Source organism: Xiphophorus couchianus, chromosome 21 (genome assembly GCF_001444195.1).
Source record: "Xiphophorus couchianus chromosome 21, X_couchianus-1.0, whole genome shotgun sequence".
In the NCBI taxonomy this organism is placed as follows: domain Eukaryota; kingdom Metazoa; phylum Chordata; class Actinopteri; order Cyprinodontiformes; family Poeciliidae; genus Xiphophorus; species Xiphophorus couchianus.
Window position 1 is genome coordinate 7,584,610 of NC_040248.1, and position 26,616 is coordinate 7,611,225.

At 39.0% G+C, this 26,616-nt stretch overlaps 1 protein-coding gene across 1 annotated transcript in view; it reads left to right on the top strand.

Annotated features, from left to right (window-relative positions):
• fam49bb (family with sequence similarity 49 member Bb) overlaps positions 1–26,616 on the top strand; it is a 44,840-nt gene that overhangs the window by 11,506 nt on the left and 6,718 nt on the right. The window contains exons 2-7 of the mRNA XM_028005566.1: positions 2,218–2,301; positions 16,244–16,326; positions 17,160–17,281; positions 18,925–19,030; positions 23,434–23,573; positions 25,449–25,526. Of these exons, the coding sequence (XP_027861367.1) occupies positions 16,254–16,326; positions 17,160–17,281; positions 18,925–19,030; positions 23,434–23,573; positions 25,449–25,526 (519 nt within the window). The 5' untranslated portion in view covers positions 2,218–2,301; positions 16,244–16,253. The remainder of the gene's footprint in view (positions 1–2,217; positions 2,302–16,243; positions 16,327–17,159; positions 17,282–18,924; positions 19,031–23,433; positions 23,574–25,448; positions 25,527–26,616) is intronic.

A 26,616-nucleotide genomic window follows, 5' to 3' on the forward strand; every position in this document is an offset into this window, starting at 1 on the left:
TGGAGCATGAATTTTCCATTCAGCTTATGTAATGATTGGTCTGCTCTATTGTTTAACTTTGCTGTTGCATTAAGGAAGGCTATCCATGCAAAAAATCACTTCTTCTTGAACTTTTTCACACAACTGAAACATTACTTAGGAAGATTTTGTGATGTAGAAATACAAAGTGTTGCATAACTGTGCAGTGGTGGTAAATGACACATGATTTTTGAGATTTTCTACTAATAAGTTACACATTTAAATGTTTATTTACCTTAAGACACCTAAATGAAATCCAGTCCAACCAATCAAAATACATAGAAATACAAACTTTGAAGGAAAAGGAGAACTTGCAATCCCAAAGTTTATCAAACGGATAACAGAGAGATGAAAATAGTTTTAAATTTTATAATCACTGGCATTTTTCTCTCTAAAAATGCTGTGGAAAGGTTCAAACACTGCCAGATTAAAGTTTAAATATTAGTGCTTGTGTGGACAGAACATTGTTGTGCTGCATGAGAATTAATGTTTCAAAAGATTTTCTCAATTTTTGCACAAAAATACATTAAAATTTTTTTTATCAGCCTGCAAATATAACAATCAGCTCTGAATAAACATGTTGATTAACTCAGAGGCTGGTCTGCAGTCATATTTGAATGTTTTAAATGTGAATCAGGACTAAGTGTTTGTTCAAAGGGATGTAAGAAAGTAAAAGCCTTGTTACATATCTGATTATTATTCCTACAAACTGAGGATCTGATATCCTTCAGTCCTTAGTTTCTACTTTATTTAGAAAATAGACTCCAGACATGCAGGCAAATATTGGTCAGCTTAAAGTAATGATTTATTGTGAATAATATATTTTATAACACTTCTCACATAACCCATCCCCAGTGCGATTTAAGCAGATTTCTTTAAAGCTTTCATTAGGTTTTAAAACTGTTAAGACTCGTAGCTCATCTCTGAGACTGTGACCCCCTGCTGGGTAACGGCGCTCTAGACTGGTTTAATTGTAGCTGGGAGCTATGATCAAAGCTGAATCGCACACACACACACCCTCCTCCTTCCACACACACACAACCAACAATGAGCTCATCATTGTTGGTTTTTCCTGCAGCAGTGATGAATGACAGCAGTCCCGGTGTTTATGAGCCAGCAGCCTTGCTGTGGTCCTGCTTTTAAAAAACAGATCTCATTAAGTTTAAAGTTTTGTAATTTTAGCAAAATAAGCATTTTCAATGGACCAAACCAGAGTCCTAATGCAAGTTATTTACAGCAATTACTCTCTACTACCTTTTAATTTTTCATTTACTGTAAATAACTTGGGAATTGTTGCATTTTCTTTCACTAGAAAAGTGTTTTTCCATGTTGGAGAAAAAGTCAATTTGTCAATTTATCTACAAGAATCACCACAGAAACCAGCTTAAGGATCAGACTGCTGTTGATATACTGTATTAAAGCCCGTTGAAACACTAACAAACTGCTCCACATACTGTAGGCTTAACCTTTGTGACCTCGTGTGCTTAGTCAGGCTGTGGGCGTTTGCTGCGACGCATAGCTGACTCCTGAGTTGCCCCACCTCGTATGGCAGCTGTGCCTCGTCAGCTCCGCTGGGTTAAGAGCTGCTTACTGGGAGAGAAGCCCCTCTAGGTTCAGAAAGATATTTTTTATGACTGTTTATGCAGGCAGAGGATGGAGCTGGCAAAAAGCCTTGTGTGCCCAATTAGAGCTGCACAAGTTGAGTCTTAAAACTGAAAGCTCTGTGGGAATATTTTCACATCTTCTGGTTTGGTTCTTTGAACTTTTTATTTACTTATTTTTTACCTCTTGAGTTGATGGACGTAAACATCAGCTGAGTGAGTGCGGCGCGTCGCTGCTGTTTCACAGCAGGAAGCAGTGAGCCGTGTAGAAAACCTGAGGTGAATCAGAGGAAGTATTACACAATAGGAAGTGCCATGTGCTTTCTGAAAGTCTGTTTGCTCTGTAAGGACGTAGAAACTCTTTAATTAGCTCTGTATCTATGATGCAGGTTGTAAAAAGTACCACTCCTGCTAGCTTAGTGCAGAACTTCCTGGTTATATTTCCTTGTTCTGATTTTTCTGCACTTAAGTCAAAGGCGAAAAGGCATCTACTGAGTTTTTTATTGGTGTTTAGACATAAAACAACTTTAGATCTTGCTGTTTTTTAAGACTTTTTTTATCTTCTTGGTTGAGTTTAATGTTTTGGCCTCTCTTTCAGAAGCTGACCTCTGCTGGAAGGACTGTCCACCCAGGGGCCACCTCCCAGGCCAGGCTTCCCTGCTCCTGCATAACTCCACTGCTGGTAAGTCCCTCCGCTCATCCCCCCTTTCCTCTTTCTGTCACACTGACTTTAATATCGCCTTGCAAAAGTTTTCATACCCCTTAAACAAATGTCTAAGGGTATGTTTTGGGGCATTTTGAGTTATTTACTGATTCGGAATGTGTGGATTCTGAGTTTTCCAATGATCGAAAACACATGGAAATCAAAAAATGTTCTTTAACTACATGTGTCTTGCACACTAATGACGTTTTAGGGATACTTATATTTTAGAAGCTTAGTAAAAGAAAAGTAGACTTGAGTTGCTTTGGCAAAAACAAACATTTTATTTAATAATTTGATTTTTGGTGTTTAAGATGGAGTTAGTCAGCTTGGGGTGCAGCTCTGCTCACTGCCTCATCACCATCATAGTGCAGCTACAGACTGAGATCTGCATGCATGCAGCATGCTATGTATCATAAGTGTTCAAAAACAGAAGTTCTGCAATTCACCCTGAGAATCTTTCCACCGGTGTCTTCATGTTTTATTTTTAGTGACCTGGTCTTAAGCCATTTATCTGTTATTATTTTTAAACAGAATCCTTTGGTAAGCTAACTGTAGTGTGGCCCTTTGAGCTAACGTCACTGCAAGTAAACGGTTGTTTACTCGCAGCACCTTGCGCACTACCAGTGGTCTGGGGGCCACAGTTTTACGAAGTCTGCCTTAAACCTTATCTGATGTTGTTGTTTCAACCATTTTAAAGACATTTAATATGATTCATGTATCTATGCAACCTTCAACTTTTAAGTCTTCCTGCAGTTGATTCCAATTTGACGAAGCAGCAAATTGTATAGATTCTTTTTGCCTTAATGCACATCAGGAACAGTTAATAAATTTATCAATGCAAATGGTTTATAACTGGGAAGGAAAATGACACAATCTTAAAAATGTGGAGTGTAAATCACTACATATCTAACTGATCACTACCAGTGTGGCCTGCATCCTTAAAAACTCTTAAAATGCCCTAAATTTATTAAAGAAAAGTTAAGTTGACCTTAAATACATTAATCACAGGTCTTAAAAAGCATTTAATCTCATATATTTAGGATTTTTCTCACTGGACCTTTCTATAAGATAAAAGTTTGAGTTCCGGACAGTCATTGGTTGAGGCTACCGCTAGCTGCTAATATACCCTTGCTAGTTAACTAGCTAGCTACAAAGAGCCAGGAGCCACAAACAGACCTAAGAAATTTCCCAGTTCTGTATTTCTAAACACCTGAGAACCGTTGTCGCTGCTACTGCTACTCTCATTTGGTGCAACACAAACTCTGAAGTCACAGGTTTAGTGGATTTCAAATACGGTAGTCAAATTCTAGTCTTCTCTATTAAATAATGTTATTTATATATATATATATATATATATATATATATATATATACACAGTATATATATATATCTACATAATCTTTTGAGTCTTAAATTTGAGTGTGTGGAACATCAGCCTGGATCTGTTCGTGCATTAATAATTTCTACCTGAAAGAACTTGTCTTTTGTTTCCATGTCTGCATTTTATTAGTAAATGCAAATTTTAACTGATAAACTATTTCTGTACTGTTATCTTGTATAAATCTACTTTTATTTGTTTGTGTAGCTATTTATAACCAAACACGCAGCTCTGTCACGTCCTGATTTGAATAGACCGCATTGCGTAAATACCCAATGATTGTGTGTTATTCCTGCTTTTTTCCCCTCCCTATTGTTCCAAACAGCTTAGCTCATGGAGCATGTGGTGACTATGAATGAATAGGAGATTTTGTTGAAAGTTGACCTGGTTATTATTTTAGATTATTCTTTTTCCCAGTCAGAGATTTCCACTCTGACTCAGAGTAGTTTAGGTTTTGTTTATGGTGGCCTCACAACAGTGTTGGAAATTGCTGTCATTTGGTTTAGCTTGATTTGCTGTAGAAGTTGAAGACGACACTCGTTCAGATTCAAATAATTTCATGAGAAGTCGGCACATTTGGGTGGGAAGTTGTTCCTTGTTTTGTTGTAATTCTCCCGTTTCCCGTTAAATAATTCTTTAGCAGCACCTCAATGCTACATGTTCAGAAGTTTGATCTACCGTAAAGGTCAAATGTCAAAAATCTCAGTGGTGAGATGATTGATTCTAGATTTTGATAAAAATCTTAAGTTTATAGATTGGAAAAAGATATTGACTTGGTAGCCACTGAAATCTCAGCTTAAACTAGTGGTGGGTGATAAGGAATTAAAGTTTTATTATATTTTGTGGTACTATTGTGAATTTTATTTTTTATTTTTTTTGGTGCACAGCAATCAAACAAAATACTACTCTGGAGAAACATTCCCATTAGTAATGTACTTTTTAAAAATTTTATTTATTTATTTTTATCACTGAACTGCACACAGTAACTGAATTTAATCATATTTCTAATTTATTGATATTTATTAATCTCACTGGAGAAAATAGTAAAGCTAATAGTCACAACAACATGGACAGTTTTAGGAGTTTATATTAACTGGAAATTATTGTGAAAACGATAAATCAAAAAAAAAATTAGGTTAAGGAATTAAGATAAATGACTTGTCTATCAATTTATTCATCCTATTATTCAACAATATTGTCCATCCAGTAACACTACTTTTCTTTCGTCCTGACTGACTTCCTTTATTTCCTGCTTCCCTGACTAACTTTATTTTTTACATTTTGCATCCATGACTGGTTTTATTTAATTTTTTATTTTTTTTATGTTTTGCCTCCTACCTTCTGATTCAGCCCACCACAGTTCTTTACCAAACACTTGAACATTTTGCAGTAAAACAATTCCACAAGGCTCTATTTTAGGTCCGACACTTTTTAAATGATAAATTCTGCCACTGTAACACACAGACAATTTTTTTTGGAGACGGAGCATCAATTTTCACAGTTCTGCTAACTAAACGCAGCTTTATTGTGCTGAGTCTCTTGCTGACCCACCGCTGGATCCCAGAGGATTTTGTTCAGTTCAGTCGGACCAAAACACAAGTTTTTAGAATTGGTAAAAGACTTTCTGAGAAAGAAACTCACAGTACACCTATGAACTCTGGGAAATAACCTTTCGGATCATTTTACGTGTGCCTTTCATTAGAAAGGGGCTCCAAGGTTTTTTTTTTTTAAAAACTGAATTTGCTTTAATATTCCTTGTTTTTTGACTTTTATGAAATTAAGGTATTATTTATCATTGACTGAGATTTAAAGTGTATTATACACTTTAATTGATGTAAATTGTACAACTTCCCTCCAAAAATAGTAAAATGGTTCTTTCTTTACAGAATGAACACTGCTATTACTTTTTTAAATTCTTTTTAAAGCACTTTCTGTTGGCCTTGTTGTTTAAAAGTCCTTAATAAATAAACACGCAGGGATTAATTGATAAAAATATAACCTAAAATTATGTACTGAGACGTTGTTTCGCAATAGTATGAATTAATCACTTAAACAGGGAGGTAACAGCGTCTCTGGGTTAAATTATAACCTGGCTTATCTAAAAAGCATCACCTTATCATTGACGTTTGAAGTTTTTCATGATTATCAGCACAGATACAGACATTATGCAAGGTAGCCTTTGGTGCATTTATGCCTATTGTAGGCTTAATGTGCTGCAGTGTGGGAGTATTTGTAAAGCCGACTGAGGAAAGGAAATGTATTGTTGACCATAAAAAGGAGTTGAGTAAGGTAGGTGCTCCCGGCTTCCCGTTTCCCCATCAAGGCCGACGTGTTTATGTAGTTAGAGGGCAAAAGGTCACAGTGGACCCAAAAGAACTGCTCTATGTTCTATGTTGGAGTGCTGGAAAAAAATTATGACTTATTTTTTATAAATGATATCCATCGTCTGCTTTGATGCTTCCCAGTTTTCCCATCAGAGCTCAGTTTTCATTTCTTCACTGAAACAGGATTTCAACTTTTTTTCATGTCAGAACTCCAAATTTAACTAGAACTTTTTACAGGTTTTTTAAATAAAACATGAACGAACATTTACAAAACATTCATGGCAGCCAAACGTTGCTATGGTGATCAATTTTTGAATGTAGAGCCTGGGTAAACAGATTGTAATGAAAGAAAAAGGGAAGAATGGATGGATGAAATAATGAACAGATGGATGGATGAATGGACGAACGGTTGGATGGATGGACGGATGGATGAAAGGGTTTTATGGATGGATGGATGAATGAATGGACGTACGGTTGGCTGGATGGATGGATGAATAGACGAACGGTTGGATGGATGCATGAATAAATGGACGGATGAATAAATGGATGAACGGTTGAAGGGATGGATGAATAAATTTATGATGGACAGATGGCTGGATGAATGAGAATAAGTGAACGAATGGATGGATGAATAAGTGAACGAATGGATGGATGAATAAATGAATGGATGGATGGATGAATGAAAGGACTGACGGTTGGATGGATGAATAAATGGACGGATGAATGAGTAAATGGGATTAACAGGGATTGGTGGACTGACTGTATGATTGGTGGTTGAATGAATTTGTAAACAGATACCTGGATGGATGGATGAATGGATAGACAAAGTGAAAGACCTGGAAAATAAATAGTTTCCCAGACTGTGTAGGAACACTGTCCAAACCCATCCTATCATGTCTATGTTTGCATGTCTCCCCAACCTTGTTGTATTTTTCCTCTTTGTCTCCTTGGAAATTGTTACCATGACACACAGCCGCCATCTGATTGGCCAATGCCGACTCCTGGAATGCTGCAGCGTTCTGACAGCGACGCCTCAGGTGATGCTCAGCTGACACACTCAGTCAGTGTTCGCCCGTGTGACCTGGCGTGGTGCGTGTCCGTGGCTTTATAGGCTAATGACGAGCTCAGACCCATTCACTGAAACGGCCCGGATGAATGGAGAGCTGTTTGACGGCGCGCGACCCTGTGGCGGTACACAGGAAGCAGATAGGTGGTGCATTATGCATGGAGGATGGAGTTTAGTTAATGCAGCAGCCTGTGTGAATAGATGCAGGCTGGATTAGGTTTTTAAGCCAAGGGGGAGGCGTTTACGGTGTCGAGGTGACTCTTTTCTTCGACTGTGTATCTGGGTCAACACTGCCCCCAGCTGGTGAAAACCTGCACTGCGTTTTCTGAGAAAATAATTAGATTTTTATTTTCAAATAAATCTATCCTAGTCATTCACAGTGTTAAAAAAATAGGATGGGAGATATGAAAATGAGAAAATGTAGTCATTAAATAGAAAGCATAATAAAATGTTCCACATCTTGACTCAGCAGATGGGCTCCACACTGTAATCTGAGACGATACGTCTGAGTGCATGTAATATGTAGAGTGGCTTGTTATGTCAGCTAAAAGCTCCTAGCGTCTCCTCGCTAATCAATTATTTATGCCACTGGGGGATTGACACCGTGTAACTTCCTGTCCAGGTTTCAGGAAGAAGCTCGCAGGCTGCCAGTCATTCCTACAGCAGCAACACTGTTAGAGGCTGGAATACTCTTGAAAAAAGGTCAAAAACGTGTTAAAATGTAATATGCAGCATGTTGTGTGATAGTTATTCTGAAATGACTACATTTGAGCTCTTGATGGAGTTCAGGGATGATCCATCATGATTTGATAGCAACCCTGTTCTGACCTTTAAGTAAAAGGTCAGAACAGGGTTGCTATACAAAAGTATTTTCTATCTGTAGACAAATATTCAACATTTTTTACATACGCCAAATAAAAAGACACTTTTTTTTTTTCACTAACTGAAGTTAAATTGGACCAGTCTTCTCTTGTTTTAGGTCAGTTACAATTACAAACATTATTTCTATTTGCTAAATACCACAATAATGATAGAATATATCAGATTTATTTACTAGTCATTTAGAAACTATAAGCTGTTTTAGTGCCGAATGAAAACATGCGACAAAGAAACTTTGTTGTTGAAATGGAAATAATGAATGTTGTTTTGTTTTCTGTGGCTGGGTAAACAACTCATTATCATCTGGTTGCTATAAAACCAAAGCAGAAAGACGGTAACAATTTTTAGTTATTTGCTTATATATCAACAAGTCAAATTGTTGCTAAATTTATCAATTTTATTGCATGTTTTAATCAAAACTGTACAAAAATATACGTTTGTCATTTTTGCTATTCAGGTATTAATCCTTTAGTCCAAATAATATTCAACAGATTAGCCATACGCTGTGTTCATGTTAAGTCGACCAGAAAGGGCTGAGCTTTTCACATGATGATGTGAAAAGCTCATCATTTCCATCTCAACTAAAATGGAAATATTTTATTCCATTTTAGTTGAGAAAATTTTGATTTTCTTATTGACAAATTTTTTTTTAATTATTTGCAACTTTTAATGTCTTAATAATAGTGTATAAAAAGGCTTGCATGAAAATTTATTCTATTGATTATTAGAATAATCAATTGCATTGATCATTTCTATTATTCTGAATTGATCGTCAGAATAATAGATAACTAAAATAATCGTTAGTTGCAGCTGTATAGATGTTGTATGTGTCATAAAAAATACTTAAATACTTGGAGTTCTGGAAATTTATCCTAGAAAAATATTAAATTTGGACGTGAAAAGGTTCTGGACATTTTTTTTATTTTTTATTTATTTTTTATTGGGTATTTAGAAAAAGGTTCATGGTTTGTATTTGGGAGTGGTTCCTGTCTTTGCAGTTCTCATCCTCCAGATGGCGCCAGTGCCCAACTAAAACGCAGTGACATCTCAATCTGACTCTCTCCATCACTTCAAAATTGTCTCCGTGCCCCACCCAAAATCCTGCTTGAGTCACAACTAAAGTAAAAAACAAACATGTAACATGTACTTCATTAATTTTCCCTGAGATTTTATCATACAATTTGTATAATTCTGATTTGAGTTGCGGTGCAGAGGTTCTGTGATGTTGGTGATTCACAGTCAGAAGGTCAGTCAAGTAACGATGGCTCAGGGCTGTTTGTGCAGAAGAATGGGAGATGTGTGTGAATGGGTTGAGGAGGCAGCCGCCCTGAGGGAGGCTCTGCTCAGGAGGACCTCAGTGAGTCGATGCGCCTTCCTTAATGACTTCCCAGAAAGGAGTCAGAGGACTCTCAAGGACAGGGTGAGGAGGGGCGTCGTCTGGAACCAGACGCTCGACTAAAGGAGCAGGAAACTTCATAGAATCACCACAACAGTCAACACAGAACAAGATATTTAATTTCTCTGATTGCAGAAGCTCGTAGTATTCTGTGAATCCATTGATCTGAGTTTAAAACCATCCAGGCTGTCAGCAGCTTCCTGTGTGTTATTTAACGCAGTAAAGTGTTGGAGAGGCGATAAGAGCCTCTCTCCATTGAGCTCAGTTTCAATAGAGCCGGCGCTTTCGCAGACTTGTGTATTTGCCTGTTTCCATGGTTTCCATCTTTCATCAGGTGCCGTCCCATAAAAAAGGGAACAGGCTGAAGCTGAAGATGAGGTGCTCCAGCTTTCATCCTCCCCTCTGATCCGCCTCAGCTGGGTTCTTGTGCTCATTTACTCTTTTCTGTGACTCGGTTCATGGCGGCTGCGGTGATGTGGCGCTGGAGGGATATTTTTAGCCGGCGGTGGAGTCATCGGAGTAAGATGACACAGCTGACGCCGGATGTCACCTCCAGATTAGTTGATGCTGCTCAGGTCTGCGGGGAACTGTCTGGGTGGAAGAATGAGAGTCGAGCGCTTCGGGGTTCAGACACGGTCCGGAGAAATCCAGAGTTTCATTCAAGGAATTATAATCTGGATTAAAACAGAGTTAGAAAAATATATCCGTCCATTTTAACAGTTTCTAAATGATCCATCAATCTGTTCATCCAACCGTCCATCCATCAGTCTGTTCATCCAACCGTCCATCCATCCACTTGTCCATCCAATTGTCCATCCATCTGTTTATCTGCACAGTCATCTATCCATCCATTCATCCATCCATCCGTCCGTCCATTAAATATTCTCCACATTGTACCAGACTTCAGATAATTTATATTTAAACACTTCATGTACTTATAACTGAATATATTTATCTTTAACATTCCTCGTCATGTAGCTCTGTGAATTTAAAATCAGCTGCACTTTTATTTTGACTTTTTTTAATTCCCATTTATTTTACAGATTATTTCAGTTTGTTCGGTGTTTTTATTGTGTGTGTTTTTTTGTGGTTCGTTGTTGCCCTTTAGAGATTATTGTTGTTAAAATCTTTTATTGAACTATCACACTTTCATTCATGATTCCTTCTCATAATTCCTTCTTTACCGTCTAAATTTTGGTTCCATATTTAAAGGTGAATGTCTGTATTAATAAAGTACTTTTAGTCGGGGAAAAATATGAACTTCTGCAGTGATAAATATGTGGGGACTCTTCAGTTTGTTTACTGGAGTGCAGAGGCGTGGCCATGAAGAAATCAACCCACATAAACAAATAGAGACCCCCTCTTAAACCCCGTTCTCCTGCCTCTCCTTTTGCCCTCGGAGCCATTTTTGGTCAGCTGGGGAAGGGGTGAGGAGAAACTGTGTCCGGTGGGGTCTGTTGGGGGTGTTGACTCTATTCAGGAAGTGTTCCTCCATTTTCTGCCTGTCGAATCAGGGCAGCGTCAGAACGGCGAGCACTGGCGGGTCCTGGGGTCCGGCCGACTGGACTAATGCGATGTGGCGTGTCACCCGGGGAATCTAGGTCAAGTTTAAAGCCACTCCGCCTCTGCCGCAGTGCAACGCCCCTCGAACCCCTCCCCCGCCCACCCATTTTAAAAAAATGTATTCTCTCTTGCATCTTCACCTCACTTCACCTGGATCAGGGTTAAATAATTCATTCATTCAAGCAGCAGCAGAAGTGGAGTTTTTCTTCCACTAAAACCGATTCCCTCCGCCGGTCCACGGCGGTTCCCGCGTGACGCCCCCGGCTCGCTCTGACTGGAAGAAGGGAGGGCGTTGTTGTGGTTTTTCTTTCCCCCTCCTCCATAGTAAAGCAGCAGGGCACGTGTATCCTCATGCTGCAGCTGAGTAGTGGAATGTCAGCAGTATCCCTGGCTGGATTCAGACAGCCTGCCGCAGTGCTCGATGTCAGCTGCTGCTAAGGGATGATGGGTGGGGGGGTTGGGTGCAGTCTGGGAGAAGGGGAAGACGTTTAAAATTAGTGCCATGTAGGGGTCAGACTGCTGCATGGGCGTGGCACAGAGCAACTCCGCATGCCTCATACTAAATGTATTTATTTAGTAGCTGATAATATTATTGGGTGAATTGCTTTACTACTTTTAATTATTTAAATCAGACTTCTGCTGAGCTGCACAGAAAAATCCACTCACATTAAATCACCTCTGGAATTAAATATTCCTGACTTAATCCCCCCACCTCCTACATTTTTTTTTTTGGCACATTACCTCATCTGTATTAATGTATTCCTGTGCTCCGACTTCCTACTACTACTGTACTCACTCCTCACCCCGCTGCTCGCCGCCGATTGGCTGCTGCCGTGTTTTTCAATGGCTCTAAATTTTTTTTGATTCCATGGATACAGCGAGCTGTCGGGTAGATCGGCTCCGTCCAATAGGAGGGCTGCGCGGGCTCCGGCTCGTCTCATTCTGCTCCTGGCCGCCCTCGCGCTCTGCGAGCACGCGATGCACAGTGGGGGGGTTCAAAACAACAACAAGGCTGTCGCCGGGCTTCCTCTCCACCGTGTCCCTGGGATACTGAGGGAGGGCGCTCCTTGATTTATCCCAAAAAAAACACACAAAAAAAAATCCAACTTGCTTTGAATTAATTGTCAGAAATAGACTGGTTATTGATTATAAAAATACATTAAAACATTCAAATAAACAAATGCATTCTTTTTTTTTTATTAAAGGAAATAAACATTTTAAAATGCAATAACAAACGATTCCCTAGCCATTAGTAGCAAAAGAAGGCATCTGCGGCTAACAAAACACTCTATGCAGTGTAAGGCTAATCTGTTGACTATTTTTTGGATTAACCAATTAATATCTGGATAGCAAAAAGTGCAGAATTTGAACTGGGTGAAGCTAAAACTATCATACTTGAGTTCTTGTTAGAATATACATACAGAGTTTTTTTTAAATTAATATTTCAATTGAAAAATGTGTATATTTTCTGTACAGTTTTGGTCTAATTACTTCTCTGAATATGTTCTTTCATCAAATTGACATTTTTAAAATCTGTACTCTCCAGTTAATGTTTGATCAACTACTAAATTGGATTGTTTTAATAATGGATTAATCATGAGTAATCCGATTAATCATTTCAGTTCTGTTGCTTTCATCATAAACTTTGCATAACTGTAATGTTGTTTATTAGTCTTTACTTATGTAACTTAAAAATCAACCAGAGAATCATTTTTGAGAATGAAAGATTGTCAAATGTCCCAATTTAGTCAGAAGATTCTTTTTTAGACTCAGAAAAACAGTCACGCAAATCTCTGTCCTTAAATGACCTAATTTCAAATGCCGCAGGGGAGCGGCAGAGCCGGGTGCTACCAGGCTGGCGGTGCCCCCCGCCGCAGCCGGCTGGCAGAGCGACCTGAGCTGAGTCTGAGCTCCAGTCAGCCAGCGGCGGCGGCAGAGAGGTGGCAGCAGAGCACCAGAGGAAGGATGGCATCACTGCATAGGGCGAGGTCTGTGACAGCTCTCTTTTGAGGCTGCATCAGGTGCTGCTTTCTGACAGCCGGTGAGGTGCCGGCGTGACGGCACAGTCAGACATTCAGGTCACATTAGTGGAAGGTAAATGGGACGGGGACAGACGGGGCAGGTGGGTTTCTGCAGGTGGTCTCAAAATTTTGAGGAGGAAGCAGTCCAAGTAACGTGTTGATGTAGAGGAAGATAAAATAGCTTTCAATGTATTTATTAAACCACAAAGTACTTATTAGTACTTGATTGTGTTTTATGAAAGAAAAAAATATGGAGTTAAAGGGGGTTTGATATGTAAAATTCTAATTTTGCACTTTTTTGTGATTCCATTTTGGTCTTAATTGCTTCTAAAAGCATCTCAAGCACTTATAAGAAAAAGCATTCAATAATTTTTTGGCAATAAGTTAAATGTTTTTAGGTGTCTGGAAAGTAAGCCCCTTCAAAAACCTCCTGATTGTTCAGTCACATTGCGCCGTTACCTAGCAACCCAAGACGACCTCCAGCAAGTTTGGTCAGCTGGTTTCACCGCTGTATGAGCTGTACAATGGCTGCTGGAAAACATTATTATAATGTCATAATTATGATTTTTACCATTTTTATTCCATTTGATTTAATTTGCCAAATGAATCTTTGGCAAAGGATTTCTCTTTTCCCAAAGACAAAAGAGAAACCTTATAGTAGTTATTTTGCAAAGAAGTTGTTTTCTTAAGTTTTCATGTCGATTTCTTCGGTGGTTCTTGGTTCATTGCCACCACAGGCAAGGAGGGGAAAAGGTTTTTCAAAAGATTTGGTTTGATTGACACAGTGCAGTGTGAACGTTAACCGCGCCAGCTCAAGATGTAACAAATGCTGATCTCGAATCAAACAGTCTACCGGACTATCAGGTGTGAAAACTCCCTAAGAATAAAGAATACTTGAGCTCAGTTGTCACCACGTTAAATTTCTTCATTTGCTATTTTTCTGACTTTGAAAGTGAAAATAAAAAGCACGACCTACTGCCATGATTTAGGATGGAAGAATCCACGCACCCCACCCTTCCCTGCTCCTACTCTACGCATCTCATGCATTTTAAAATCACCTCGTCTCACCCCTCTGCTGCTGACTGCTGAGTGCGTACCTTGCTCTGTCGCAGCACCTCCCTGTCGTTCAGGATTACCTGCAGTGGCATGATCTCGTCCTCAGTCAGTCACTTTGGCTTTTTACCTGCCACTCATCTCAGGTGAGTCCCACAGTCCCAACCCATTGCTGAGTACATCCTGCCTGTCTCCGCCCTGTCAGCAGGGGTTAAATCTGTCGCCGGCGGTGGAGCCGGATGTCGTTTCTCCAAACAAACTCTTCCCCACTCCTGGCTTGTCACACATCTGTTGACCTTTGCCTCTGAGAAACATCAACTTCCTTCTCTGTAGGAGCCAGTGGATCAACATAGCAGAGAGCAGCACGAGCCTGTCACTTCAGGTTGCACAACTTCAGTTGAGACATACATTGTGGATTACATAAACCATATACAGCGTGTGTGGGTGGACTGTAGGAGGAAAGTAGACGCAGACTGTCTGCTAAAGCTGTGGAAGTCGAGATTTCCTTTATTCCTGCTCCTTAAAGGTCCTTTTAAGTTCAGCACCGACCAGGTCTAACAGAAAAGTGCACAACATGCTTTACAGCAGAGTTTTACTCATTCCAATGAGGTTTGTTTGTTAGATTAAAAGTGCCTTTTGAAAATAACTGGTGTTAAGCATTACTTTCATTAAGCCCACATTCAACTTTTTTTTGTTTTGGTTTGATTTTATTGAATCCTAAATGTCATGTATTCATTAGCTGTAAGAGGAAAATCATCTTAATTAACAGGAATAAAAGGCTCAGTCTGAAATTAATCTACATAATGTGTTTCACTTAATGAATTGAGTTACTGAAATAATCTAATTTATTGAATGGGTTTGTGTATGTCGATTTATTGCATAGGTGAACTTACTTCAGCACTCAATCTTCTTGCATTAAAAGTCCTGCATTCAGCATTGGCTGAAATGAGATTTTATGGCACTGTTTTGTCTAAAAACATTTAGGTTTCACACAGTTTCAGTAAAAAAAAAAAAATTTTTTAAATTTAAATCTGTAAAAAATTTAAATCTGTATCTAATTTCTTTAATACCAAGCATTTCTCTAACAAGTTTTACCTTAATAAAAGTTACAATTGAGGCCCCACTGGTTTTCACATCTGTTGGTGTTTTTTGCATCTGTAAGTATTTAAAATTTGCAAAGCCAGTATTTTCTCCAAGTATGAGAAAAGGTAGCAATCTTCTTGCCATCAAACATCATGAAATCATGACGGTATGATGACCTTAGATAAAAATATAACATTTAGAAACAAATGGAGATAATTCATAAAGATGATTATTTAAACTTTGCTTTAAATAATCACGTAGAATAAAACAGTGTAGTTAGACTTTGAAATGGAGCTGATGTACGCTGCAGCTCACATCAATCTGAAATAAAACTTCATAGGTTTGTTGTTTTGTGGAATTTCAAAAAGGTAAAATTTTTTTTACAAAAAATGCTGTCAAGGTTGCAAAAACATTCAGAAAAATCTTGGGAATTTGAGTCTGGAAATGTTTCAGTTTTGCGCTGGAGTCCTTTTTCTTATAAGTTAATATTATAACTTTGGAATAAACTTTTGTATCACAGATATATCTGATAAGATGTTTACTGAATGCTTCAGTGTTTCTGATTTCGTGGAGGGTTTGCAAAATTTGCAGGGTTTTGTGTGTAAATTTTATTGTCAAACAGTAGACTCACTGCACAAGAGATGAGCAGGTGTTGTTTTGATCCTCTTTAAAATATAACAGTATATCTAAGATTCATCTCCTCTGAAAGTCTAACTATTTAATTAAACATTATTTGGTGGAGTAAAAAGCTTAATGGTGCATATGTGAACTCGGCTCACAAGTCTGATCCCTGTGGACGATGGTGATTTTTGCATACTACTGCCCGTAAATGCTTCTCAAATGCTAGGAAGAAGCTTAGCAAAGCAGAAAAACTCAGCTTTTGTTTTATTTTTGGGGCTTACTGGTTTGACATCTGCGTGGTGAGAAGTTGAGTGCAGGAAACACACAGCGGGTGGAGGTCCAAAGGGAGGTTGGGGTGCCTATGAGCTGTGGGCACATCTGGGGATCTGCTGAGCTTATACAGGCATCAGAGCGGTGAAGCAGAGCCGAAATGAGGCGAACGGGATGCAGCAGAGCATCGACACCTGCTCATCACATTCACTGCTGCACTCCTCCATTGATTTCTTTCTCTCTCTCTTTCTCTCTCTTCTTCAACAGGTATCATAACATGGGGAACCTACTGAAAGTTCTGACATGCACAGATCTGGAACAGGAGCCCAATTTCTTCCTTGATTTTGAAAGTGAGTTTCTTTGCGAGTAATTGCTCCCACTGCAGATATCGATCACATGAATACGTTTCCATAACATTATCAACCCCTAACTCTGTGAGTCTTTTTTTTTTTCCACACCGATTTATCTCTTACACAAGAGTTCCTCCCGGCAACAAAAAATTCGGCTTCGGCTCTAGAGCTGCTGCACTTTTCCATCAACCTGCTATTTTCCACTGCAGTGTGTGTGCAGAATATCAATGGGAGCCCCCAACCCCCAAATCTAAAGCACTGAAGTTCGGCTGCTGCATCGCCTAAGGCCCCTGAACACAGCTTGAACCTGCGCTACACTTGGCAAATCGAGAGACTCTGTGATACCTTGGGAGAAAAATCCTTCCTTGAAAAGCTCAGTTTTTATAATAAAAGAGCTTCGCAGTTTTACATTTCAGCAAACGATTTGATGCAGTTCTGTCGAGGAAAGCTGCTAGATTGTATGTTAATCCTGACTTTGTTTGCAAATAAAATTAATGAGCAGTGAAGAGATCATCTCAGGTGATTCAGACAATTGTGTGTGTTTGGATCCAATGGAAAGCGTTAGTATTCTGCTCTGTATTCAGAGCCACAGGGTGTACACGAGTCCATTTGTCTCATCTTATCTTCCTCCGTTTTCTGCCTCTCAGCCTGGAAAATGGGCGGTGTCAAAAAGAGATTATTTCTGCTTACTTTCATTTGCATAATTAGGGAAATGTTTATTAAACTTTCTATGATAGCTGACTATTTGATGTTGTTTTAAATTCTTTATAACAAGTCAGGATGTGAATATGAATCAGAAACTCAGTATTGTTTATTTGTGTTGTTTTTTGCAGATGCGCAGCCCACAGAAGCAGAGCGAGAGGTGTGGGACCAGGTGGACGTGGTGCTAAAGGACGCCAAAGGGATCTTGGATGAACTGCAAGCCTATAAAGGAGCAGGGCAGGAAATCAGAGAGGTGCGGATATTACTGTAATCCACCTGAATACACTGCAAAAACACAAAATCTTATCAAGTATATTTGGTCTAGTTTCTAATAAAAATATCTTACAAAACTAACTTATAAGTAACTTTTCAGATTGTTTTAGGTAAATAATTATTGAATATTTATAAAAGTTACTAGTTTCATTGATGTTTTTCCCAAGTTATAATGAACTAATCTGCCAGTACTTCTTATCAGTATTTAGAGCAGCAGATGATGGTTGATGAGAGGATGGCTGGAGCTAAATTCAGGGCAATACTGGAAGAAAACTGTGAGAGGCTTTATTCAGGGATGTCCAAATTGTGGGCCATTTGTGGCCCTTGGAGTGATTCTGAAAACATTTTACAAATGGTACATATTTGTCTGACCAACACAGGAAGTTCAGAAGTTCCAGCTGAGGATAGTTTAAGATAATTAATCTTAACATTTTCTTCTCTTTTAATAATTCCAAGGGCCTTTTTATGTTTTGAATCAAGCATGAATTACAGCTCTGTTTTCTACAACCCTCAAACCATTTCTTTCTTTAAATAAAGAACTTAAAGTGTTAAGTTTACCGTTGAACTTGTAAAGTAAAAAAAAATCACAGTGAAACACATTTTGCATTTGTATTTACAAATGAAATGTTTGTAACTGCTGCAAACAATTTGATACTGGGCTGAAGGTTCAACCTTTCAGCAAAAGAACAACCCTAAACATTCAAACAGAGATGCATATATTCAGTTTGTTTTGGCCCAGTCAAAGTCCAGACCTAAATCCAGTTGATAATCTTTGGTGATCTTTAGAAATTCTCCATCCGGTCTGGTTAACTTTTGCTGTTTTTCAAAGAAGAATTGGGATAAATTTCAGCTTGTATATGTGCAAAGCTGCTAGTCGAATCCAATAAAAGGCCCCTGCAGCTGTAATTACAGTGAAAGTAATACAAATGTAATTACTTATACTTGGCGTTGGATACAGGTGTACACCACACTTTTCAGATGTTATTTTTCCAAATGATGTATTATATTCCTTTCACTTCGTAGTTTGCATTGCCTTGTTTTGGTTTATCACACAAAATCTCAATAAAATATCTTAAGTTTGGAGTTCTAAAATGTCAATAAAAAAGTTCAGGCTTTATGAATATATTTGTAATGTACAAAATAAGATCATTTTATTTATTTTAGTTTAAAAACACAGGTAACTAGTAGGACAAGCAAAAACAAGTGGCCAACTAAAAAGAAGAAAATAATAAGTTCACCACTACTTTAAAGTTTGAAAAGGAGTAGGAAGAAGTGAACCCTTTGGTTTCTAAATATTGCTTATCCTGACAGTCGGTTGCATATTTTACATTACAAAACAAATAGAATAATTGAGAGCGGTGGCCCAGCACAAGGATTTTCTTTGAAGACTGAAGTGACTTGAAAATGCAAAACCTAAACTCCTTTCCAGTGCACGAAGCAAAACTTGTCTACTTCCCCCCAATGTTTCAATAAACTTATACAGCAGAAACATTTTTATTTAGATAATTTTGAAACTCTTATTCTCGCATAAACATTCGATTTGCATGCTTCTGATTGCTTGGTTTAAATGTTTTTAAACCTATTGCCATACAAAATTTTTAATCATTGTTTTTTTTCCTGCAGGCGATCCAGAATCCAAGCGATGATGCCTTGCAGGAACAGGCGTGGGCGGCTGTGGTTCCTTTGGTGGGAAAACTGAAGAAGTTCTTCGAGTTCTCGCAGAGATTAGGTAACTGATCACAACATGCTGCCTCTGTTTCTGGTAGGAGACCAACAATAGTATCGCTGGGTTACCCTGAAGCAAGCTCAAGTATGCTCTGGGATTTTCCCTCAAGGGAGACATATTGTGCAAAATTCAGAGTTTGCGCATTTTTGTACTTCCATTTGTGTCTCAACTGCTTTAAAAAAAAAATCATCCAGTTATGTTTTGGCAATAAGTTAATGTTTTTTGGTGTCTGGAAAATAACCCATTTCAAAAGCCTCCTGAATGTAGCACATAACAGCAGACACTGCTCCTCACCTAGCAACCTTAACGAAGCCTCATTTGTTACCTACCCATCACCTAGCAACCAACATGTTTGATCAGCTGGTTTTACCGCTGTATGCGCTGTACAATGGCTGCTGGAAAAGACAAGTGTTTTGTTGATGACTCAGCATTCAGAAACCACTTGCTGCATTCTTGTTGGTTGTGCAGGAGGCTCCACTTCTGCTTCTCAAAGATGTACGTTTGTATTATTGTGCATTTGTTTGCAGCCGTTTTTACATGCGGGTGTAAATGTTGAGTTGGGGGAGCGTGGCCAGCACCGGCTTATTTGGATTTAAAGTGACAAGATGGCCTAAAACAGTTTATCCTGAAAGGAGCTCAAAATATCAGACCAGACAGAAATCTTAAGAATGATGTTGTGCGAAAAATGTAATGAGCCCATTTTGTTGAGCTCTATCCTAAACTGTTTAAGGAAGCATAATGGATCACCTTTAAACTCCTACTGATGTTTGTGACTTGGCTGGAACTTCTTTTATCTTTGCTTTTTGTATTTATTTTTTTTGCACCATTTTTATAAATTATTGGCTGAACACATCTACCTACAGTATATCCATGTAACATTACCATAGCCTCTTTTGTCTGTGTGCTTTGATAAGCTTCCATGCATTTGCATTGTTTATTAGTTTGACTCTTGTGTTGGAGGGGGCTACAGCGTGTTTAATTAGCACAGAATCAAGGAGTCTAGGGGGGTTGGCTTTCTGCTCCATGGTCTTCTCTTGACCCTCCATGTGAGGAGGGGGGCGGAGCCTGTCACGTCTCGGTAGCATCAACCCCGGGACGGCGGGATTTTCAATGGGAGCAGTGGGCGGCGGCAGCCTGACGGCGGCTGTTATGTAACAAAGTAGGTCATCTCTCAGCGTCGGCTGCTGTTCTAATTCACTGTCTTGGCTCCTGGCTTCAGGGTCCGTGTTGGCCTGGCGTCTTGACTTATCCACATGAAGATGAACGTCTACTACAGAGCCGGACCGTTCGGAAGAGTCGCTTATGTAATGGGCGGCTTTGCTTTTCAGACAAATGATGTGCCTCTATAACAAAAATAAATGCAGAATAATCAGAGAACTGCAGCAGAAGTCTTTTTTTTTTTAAGTTCTACATTATTGAAGCATCACCTGTGATGCAACTGAGAGTTTATGTTGACCTTTCAAAATTAAGTGCAGAGACTAATCAAAACAAAAGTAAAGCATTTCTGTGCTTTAGTTATTCCAAAACTAAACATGTTAGGTCTCAACTATTAATGAAATGCTAGGTATGGTGGTATCACCTGGATATCTTGGCATTTTAAACGTTTGGTTGTTCATATCGGGGTTATTGATTCAATCGACAATAAGCTGCTTGTTGCAATATTTTTAGACTTTTGTGAAACCGTTTTTCTGCTGTAAATATGTAATTGGCTAAAAGAATTGCATACTACTCATGGTTAAAAAAACATTTTATCCATAAGCAAAGAGAAGCATTGTTTCATTGCTCTGCAGCACGTGTCAAACTCAAGGCCCGGGGGCCAAATCCGGTCCGCCATAACTTTTTATGTGGCCCTCTAGACTCTAAAGGGACAAATAAATAGAACCGTCAAGATAACAGTGTGCTTAAATATTATTTTATCAATCAATTCATCTATTTACAGCCATATTGTATCAATTAGTCCCTCAAGTTTCTTGTGAATTATTGTGGAAATTCAAGCAAAATCAACAAATCTCTGCACTTTTTCGTGCTAGTGCATAATTGTGAGTTTATTGCAGATTTTTTACAAAAAGGGTGAAAAACATTTGATCTAAGAGACAGTTTACTCCCACCTGCAGATAGCAGTATTTTCTAAACAGCTGCCTCAGCTTTACTTTGTCGAGTTATAATCCATAATAATGATACAGTGAGTAATAAAAAGTTATATTTACCATCATACATAAGCGCAAGTATTTTTATTCACAAAGACAATCACGAAATCCTGAAGGGACTGACAAGATATTCATTATTATTTAATTTTAAGAATTTATTTATATTTTTTACAGCTTAATGGGTTTTATCAATAGATTCTGACACAACTGCCCTTGTAGGAAAATTTATGATTTTGATTTGGCCCAAAAGGAAAATGAATTCGACACTCCTGCTCTACAGTGATGGAGAGATGTCAGGCATATCATGGTCATTTCATAACTTGATGTTTCTGGTGAATGAAGGTGGTGCTTCTTTTCTGAAGAACAGTCATATCAGTATCTACCTTTTCGTAAAGTGTCAGTCTCTGAAAATAAAGATCAGACATGCTCAAATCCTCCTCGCCTGCTCCGCTATGACCTGATGAGATCAGACATCCCTTCCCCATCTCTCTCTCTTTCCCCGTCTCTCCGACGTTTTGGAGCGCCGCATTTCCGATGGCACTAAAAGCAGCTCCGCTCTAACTTCTGTTTTGACTGGGACGCAGATGAGGGAGGAGGAAAAAAAAAACTGCACCACTCTGGCCATTTTTAATCAGCCGCTCGGCTGCAAACGCCGTCCCAAGCAGATGGTAGTCGTTACCGGATGGCAGACGCGCTTAATTCACCGCCGCGGCCCTGCCAGCTCTCAGCCCGTCTCCTGAAAGTCCTCTTACCCCCGTTATCTTAAGTGGACCCGTGTCTGAATCTGGGTCATGTTGACATGAGCATCGTGATTGGTGATCATAACGAACTGTAAAATATACTTGGAATAAATCAGTTTAAATTGAATTTGTTACAACGATGCCTGGGTTACGTCGCTGTTGAAGCTTTGAGACTGAACTCAAAGCCCCGTCTGCGTCTATAAATAAAATTCCCTCTGGGTTCCCTTCATGTGAAGAAGACATGTTTGTATAATATTACTCTCCTTTCGAAGTTCTCAGTTGAATCTCCCTTAATGTGTTTTTCATTTCCCGCCCGGCCCTCCTCATGCCTCCCTAATTATCTGACCATGGGTATGTAATGTCGAGGCATGGCACAGTCAAAACAATGACTGTAATCCTGCTTGAATGACATCATGCCATCCCCTCCTCCCTTCTTATTTCCATGCCAATAAGATAATTAGTCCCATGTCTCATCTGCATCTGAACGGGAGAGGCCCTGCACCCTGTCTTCCTGCCTCTGGGCGATTTCACCGCTGGCCCAGAATCAGGATGCTTCAGCCGGCTGACGCTTCGCTACAATCAGACACGGGAACTTTACCGCGATCTAGTCTGACACTTCCTGACCTCAACCAAAGAAGAAGGGAGATCCTTCCTTGCTTTAACTTTTGTCCCTTTGAATCCTGAGAGTAAAATTTAGGATGATATTTGCATTTGTGAAGTTTTAGGTTGTATTTTTGGGGGGAAATTAAGCAATGTGGGGAGATGTCCTGCAGTGAGGACATCTGTTGCTGTGGGGATTAATTTTTTTGGCAGCAGCTTCAGTTTGCATCCACTTGTCCCCTTAGAGAGTGACGCTTCTCTGCGGAGTTAAGCGTGTCTGTTTTCCTCTTGGTGAATAATTTAATAATTTTCATATCACAAAGAGGTGTTATAAATAAGTTTTCTTTCATATCTCAAAACGCCGTGCATTTGAGCTCTATGTCTGCATATTTAGCAATTCTGTAAATCAATAAAAAAAATAATTATCAGATTAAACACTCTAGGGCTGTGGTTAATCATGATTAATGCATGTTTTCACAAAATGTTTCAGAAAAAATCTTAATTTTCCTAAATGGTAGCTCTCAGTTTTCCAGGTTTCTCAGATACAGGATTGTTTAAAAGAAATAAATTTGTTTCAAACGTAATTTAGAAATGCTAAAAATAAGCTGGTAGTTTGCAATAAGTAACTACATACTACCTTCATTTTATCCAAAAGTTTTTGTTTTTCTTTGAACTAAGTAACCCTCTGTGGAAGAGAGGCTTTTATGTCAAAATACGTAATGTGATTAATCTGCATTATGTAATAATAAAACGTTTTTGATTAATTGCATTAATATTGACGGCTCTAATATTTAGCTTCTGTAGTCGTTAGTTTTGCACTCGAATGGAAAAAGGTACAAAGTTCAGCTACTTGTTTGAGTACCTTCTCTTGGTTGTTTTTTGTGAGATAAACGTCTTTAAATGTGATTTTCACTGACAGAAGCGGCGTTGCACAGCTTGCTGGGTGCTCTGACCAACGAGACGTACAGCGACCCGACCCAGCACCTGGAGCGGGAACAGGCGCTGGCGAAGCAGTTCGCCGAGATCCTGCACTTCACCCTGCGCTTTGACGAGCTGAAGGTTCGACTGTTTCTGTCTATGACTTTGTACACACTCAGTACAGTCTTTATAAAACAAATATTTCTGCCACATCGTTAAAAAATAACATTTTACACATGGGATCGGTTTCATAAAAGTTTACCTCCACATAAACCTGCTTAATTACACCACTGAGCATTGTTTTCAACATGCCAAACCCATAGGGGGCAGTGTAGCGCTAACACCTATGTCAGTCAAACAGATTATAACTTCCTGTTAGAAATTAAACTTGAAACTAGCAGGTTAATTTGTATGGACAGAAAGAGAAGTTGAAATACTTTTAAAAAATGTATTGTAATATAAATTTAATAAAACACAAGACGACTGGGAAACATGTCGATGAGGTTATATTGGTGCATTATTTATCACAGACTGTAATGCCCTAAATCTCTATTTTTTCATGTAAACACGCAAATACAAATGCAGAGTTTTCTCAAATTTCCTCTTTGGTTTGAGGATTTAATCCTGTATATTCTGCAGTTTTCTTATTTCTGGTGGAACTTTACTTTTAGCAAAACTTGCAGTCGCTCACAGACATCTTCACGTCTTGTAACTTGAAGCGGTTGCACCTACCAGTAACCACAGTACTAGTGATTTTTTTGGTTATTTTTGTAGTGATACAAATCTTAACTTTTATTCCTAATGGTCTTAAAATATCTTAATTGGCGAGTTGGTGAAACCTGCAGAAACTGATTAAACTGAGGCCAAAATGCTTAAAATGTATTAGTTTTCCCAGATATATGTGTGGACCAGGCCTAAGATGAAATGCTCACCTTTCATACCATCACTAATGTTTGCTTTATTCTGCTGAGACACAAACAAATTGACTTTTGGGAGACTGAGGGTTGGAAATTGTCCTAATCTTGGTCTTGCTTCTGATTGTGTCGTGTTTCTATTAGCGATCAAGTGAGGAATCTGGCCTCTAATCAGCCACAGAGTGCTAATGAAACGCTGTTCAAAGTCTCACACATCAAGCGTAGGTGTCGCTCAAATGCCCATTGTAACGACACGTAATCCCGAACTCGTTTGCTCTTCACTCCAAGACACAAACGGCTCCCTGACTCCCCGAGGCGACACCCCAATTAGTACCCACCACCCAGCCTGGCAAGATAAAACATGAAGATGGGGGGTGCAAGGTGGCATGCCTGGCCCATTCATCAATCTTTCACATCCGTGCGCGGGCTTCTGACCTAGTTAGAGCATCTGAGTGGCATGCAGCCCCGCCCTGGCAGTGCAGACTGTCTCCGCTGGTGGAAGCAGTGGAGAAAGACGAAGTACCAGTCCATTGTAGCAGGATTAACATGCTGCAAGTGCAGCTTTGACAGTGACGGGCTCGTACAGGAATGAGGATAATTACCCACATAATGAGCTTTCACTGGTGGTACCGTTTTGTAAGAAGCTCTCTCATTGGACAGCTTAGTTTTTGCAGGAGGTCAAAATAAGATGCTTCATATTTTAAAGTAAGTGTGAAGCTCTGAGTGTAAATAATGTCACAGATTTGTGCTGTGCTTCGACTTAATGAGACTTTTTTTTTTTTTTTTTTAGCTTTACCCTCCTGTCAGAAACGGTGCAGCTGATTCTTTTAAAATGAGGGAAAAAAGCCAAATATCTCCTGACAGGAGGAGAGGGAGGACGGGGATGCAAGGGGCCGAATTGGTGTCAGACGACTTAAATTCAGTTCAGCAAATAAAGCTGTAATTGTATCCGTGTTCTTTTTATGTCATTCCTGCCCAAAGCTGCATTTCTGCTTTGCTGGCTAAAACGTTCTGTCATGACAGCGCAGCAGCGGGTTTGATCCTGAACTCGCTGGCCCACAGCAGACCCGTCTCATTGTTCCCCGTTTCTCCTCTCTTCCAGATGACAAATCCTGCCATTCAGAACGACTTCAGCTACTACAGGAGAACCCTGAGCCGAATGCGGATCAATAACGTTCCGGTGAGGATGCTTTCATTAAAGAGTTGGACGGAGGAGGAGGCGCCAACTTTTAATTTTTGTTTTTGTCAACTTTTAGTTTTACAGATCAAAATTTACAGCCATTCCTACAGAAAGTCAAGTTGAGCAAGAAAGGTGTTTTCATCACTAAACAACACAAACAGAGTTGGGTACACACTGGGGAATGTGATAAAGCACTTAGCTTGTAAAAAATTAAACGTATCCCTCATAAGTTGATCTTAAGAGTGCTTTGGGAACAAAATATTCAGGACAAAAGAAAAGCACTCCAAACAAATGATATGATTTCTTTCTCTGCTGTTTGTGAAACAGTTACATCATTTTAACCCCTTTAGGTCAGACAAGCCTATTTACTACAAATTTAAAGAGTTTCCATCTTTTTGTTTGTGTTTGTTGACTTTCTAACAATTTAAAAAACATTTCCAAAATTGTTTTTAATATAAATAAATCATTGTGACATGTATAGGATTCATTTAACAATATTAATGTTCACTAATAAACCTGTTATTAAAAGTCTGTCTGAAGGATCATATCTCTTTTGCTAGTTAAATATTATTTACTTCTAAATATTTTCCTCAGAGAAAATATCTTTCTCTGAGGAAAATGATTAAACTCTTGTTAAAACAAAGATTACAAGAGAAACCCACACGAACTGAGATATATTCTCTTTTAATTAAAAAAAATAAACAACTGACCATAAAAATACTGAAGTTAATTCGACTCTACCGACGATTAAGAGGCAACATCTCTCTGTACGGCTTTCTAAATGTATGATGAGACTTAAAGAGGAGCTGTGAAAGCAAATGAGGTGGATTAGCAGTGCTTGCTAACAGCTGAGGATGTTGAGCTGTTAACATGAAATCACAGTCTTCAGTCAGAGGCCTTTTCAGATTAGTTATGAGATTGACTGCTACTGGGGATCCTTCCTACCCAAAGCATCACCATCTAAAATGACTCTTTGAAGATACTTGGATCATTTCATTTGAATTGGAAAAAATCTGATTTTTCACTACCTGAGTTGCTGTTCAGTCAATTAATTGGTTGTTTTCAGCTTATTGGAGCATGTTTGGCCTTG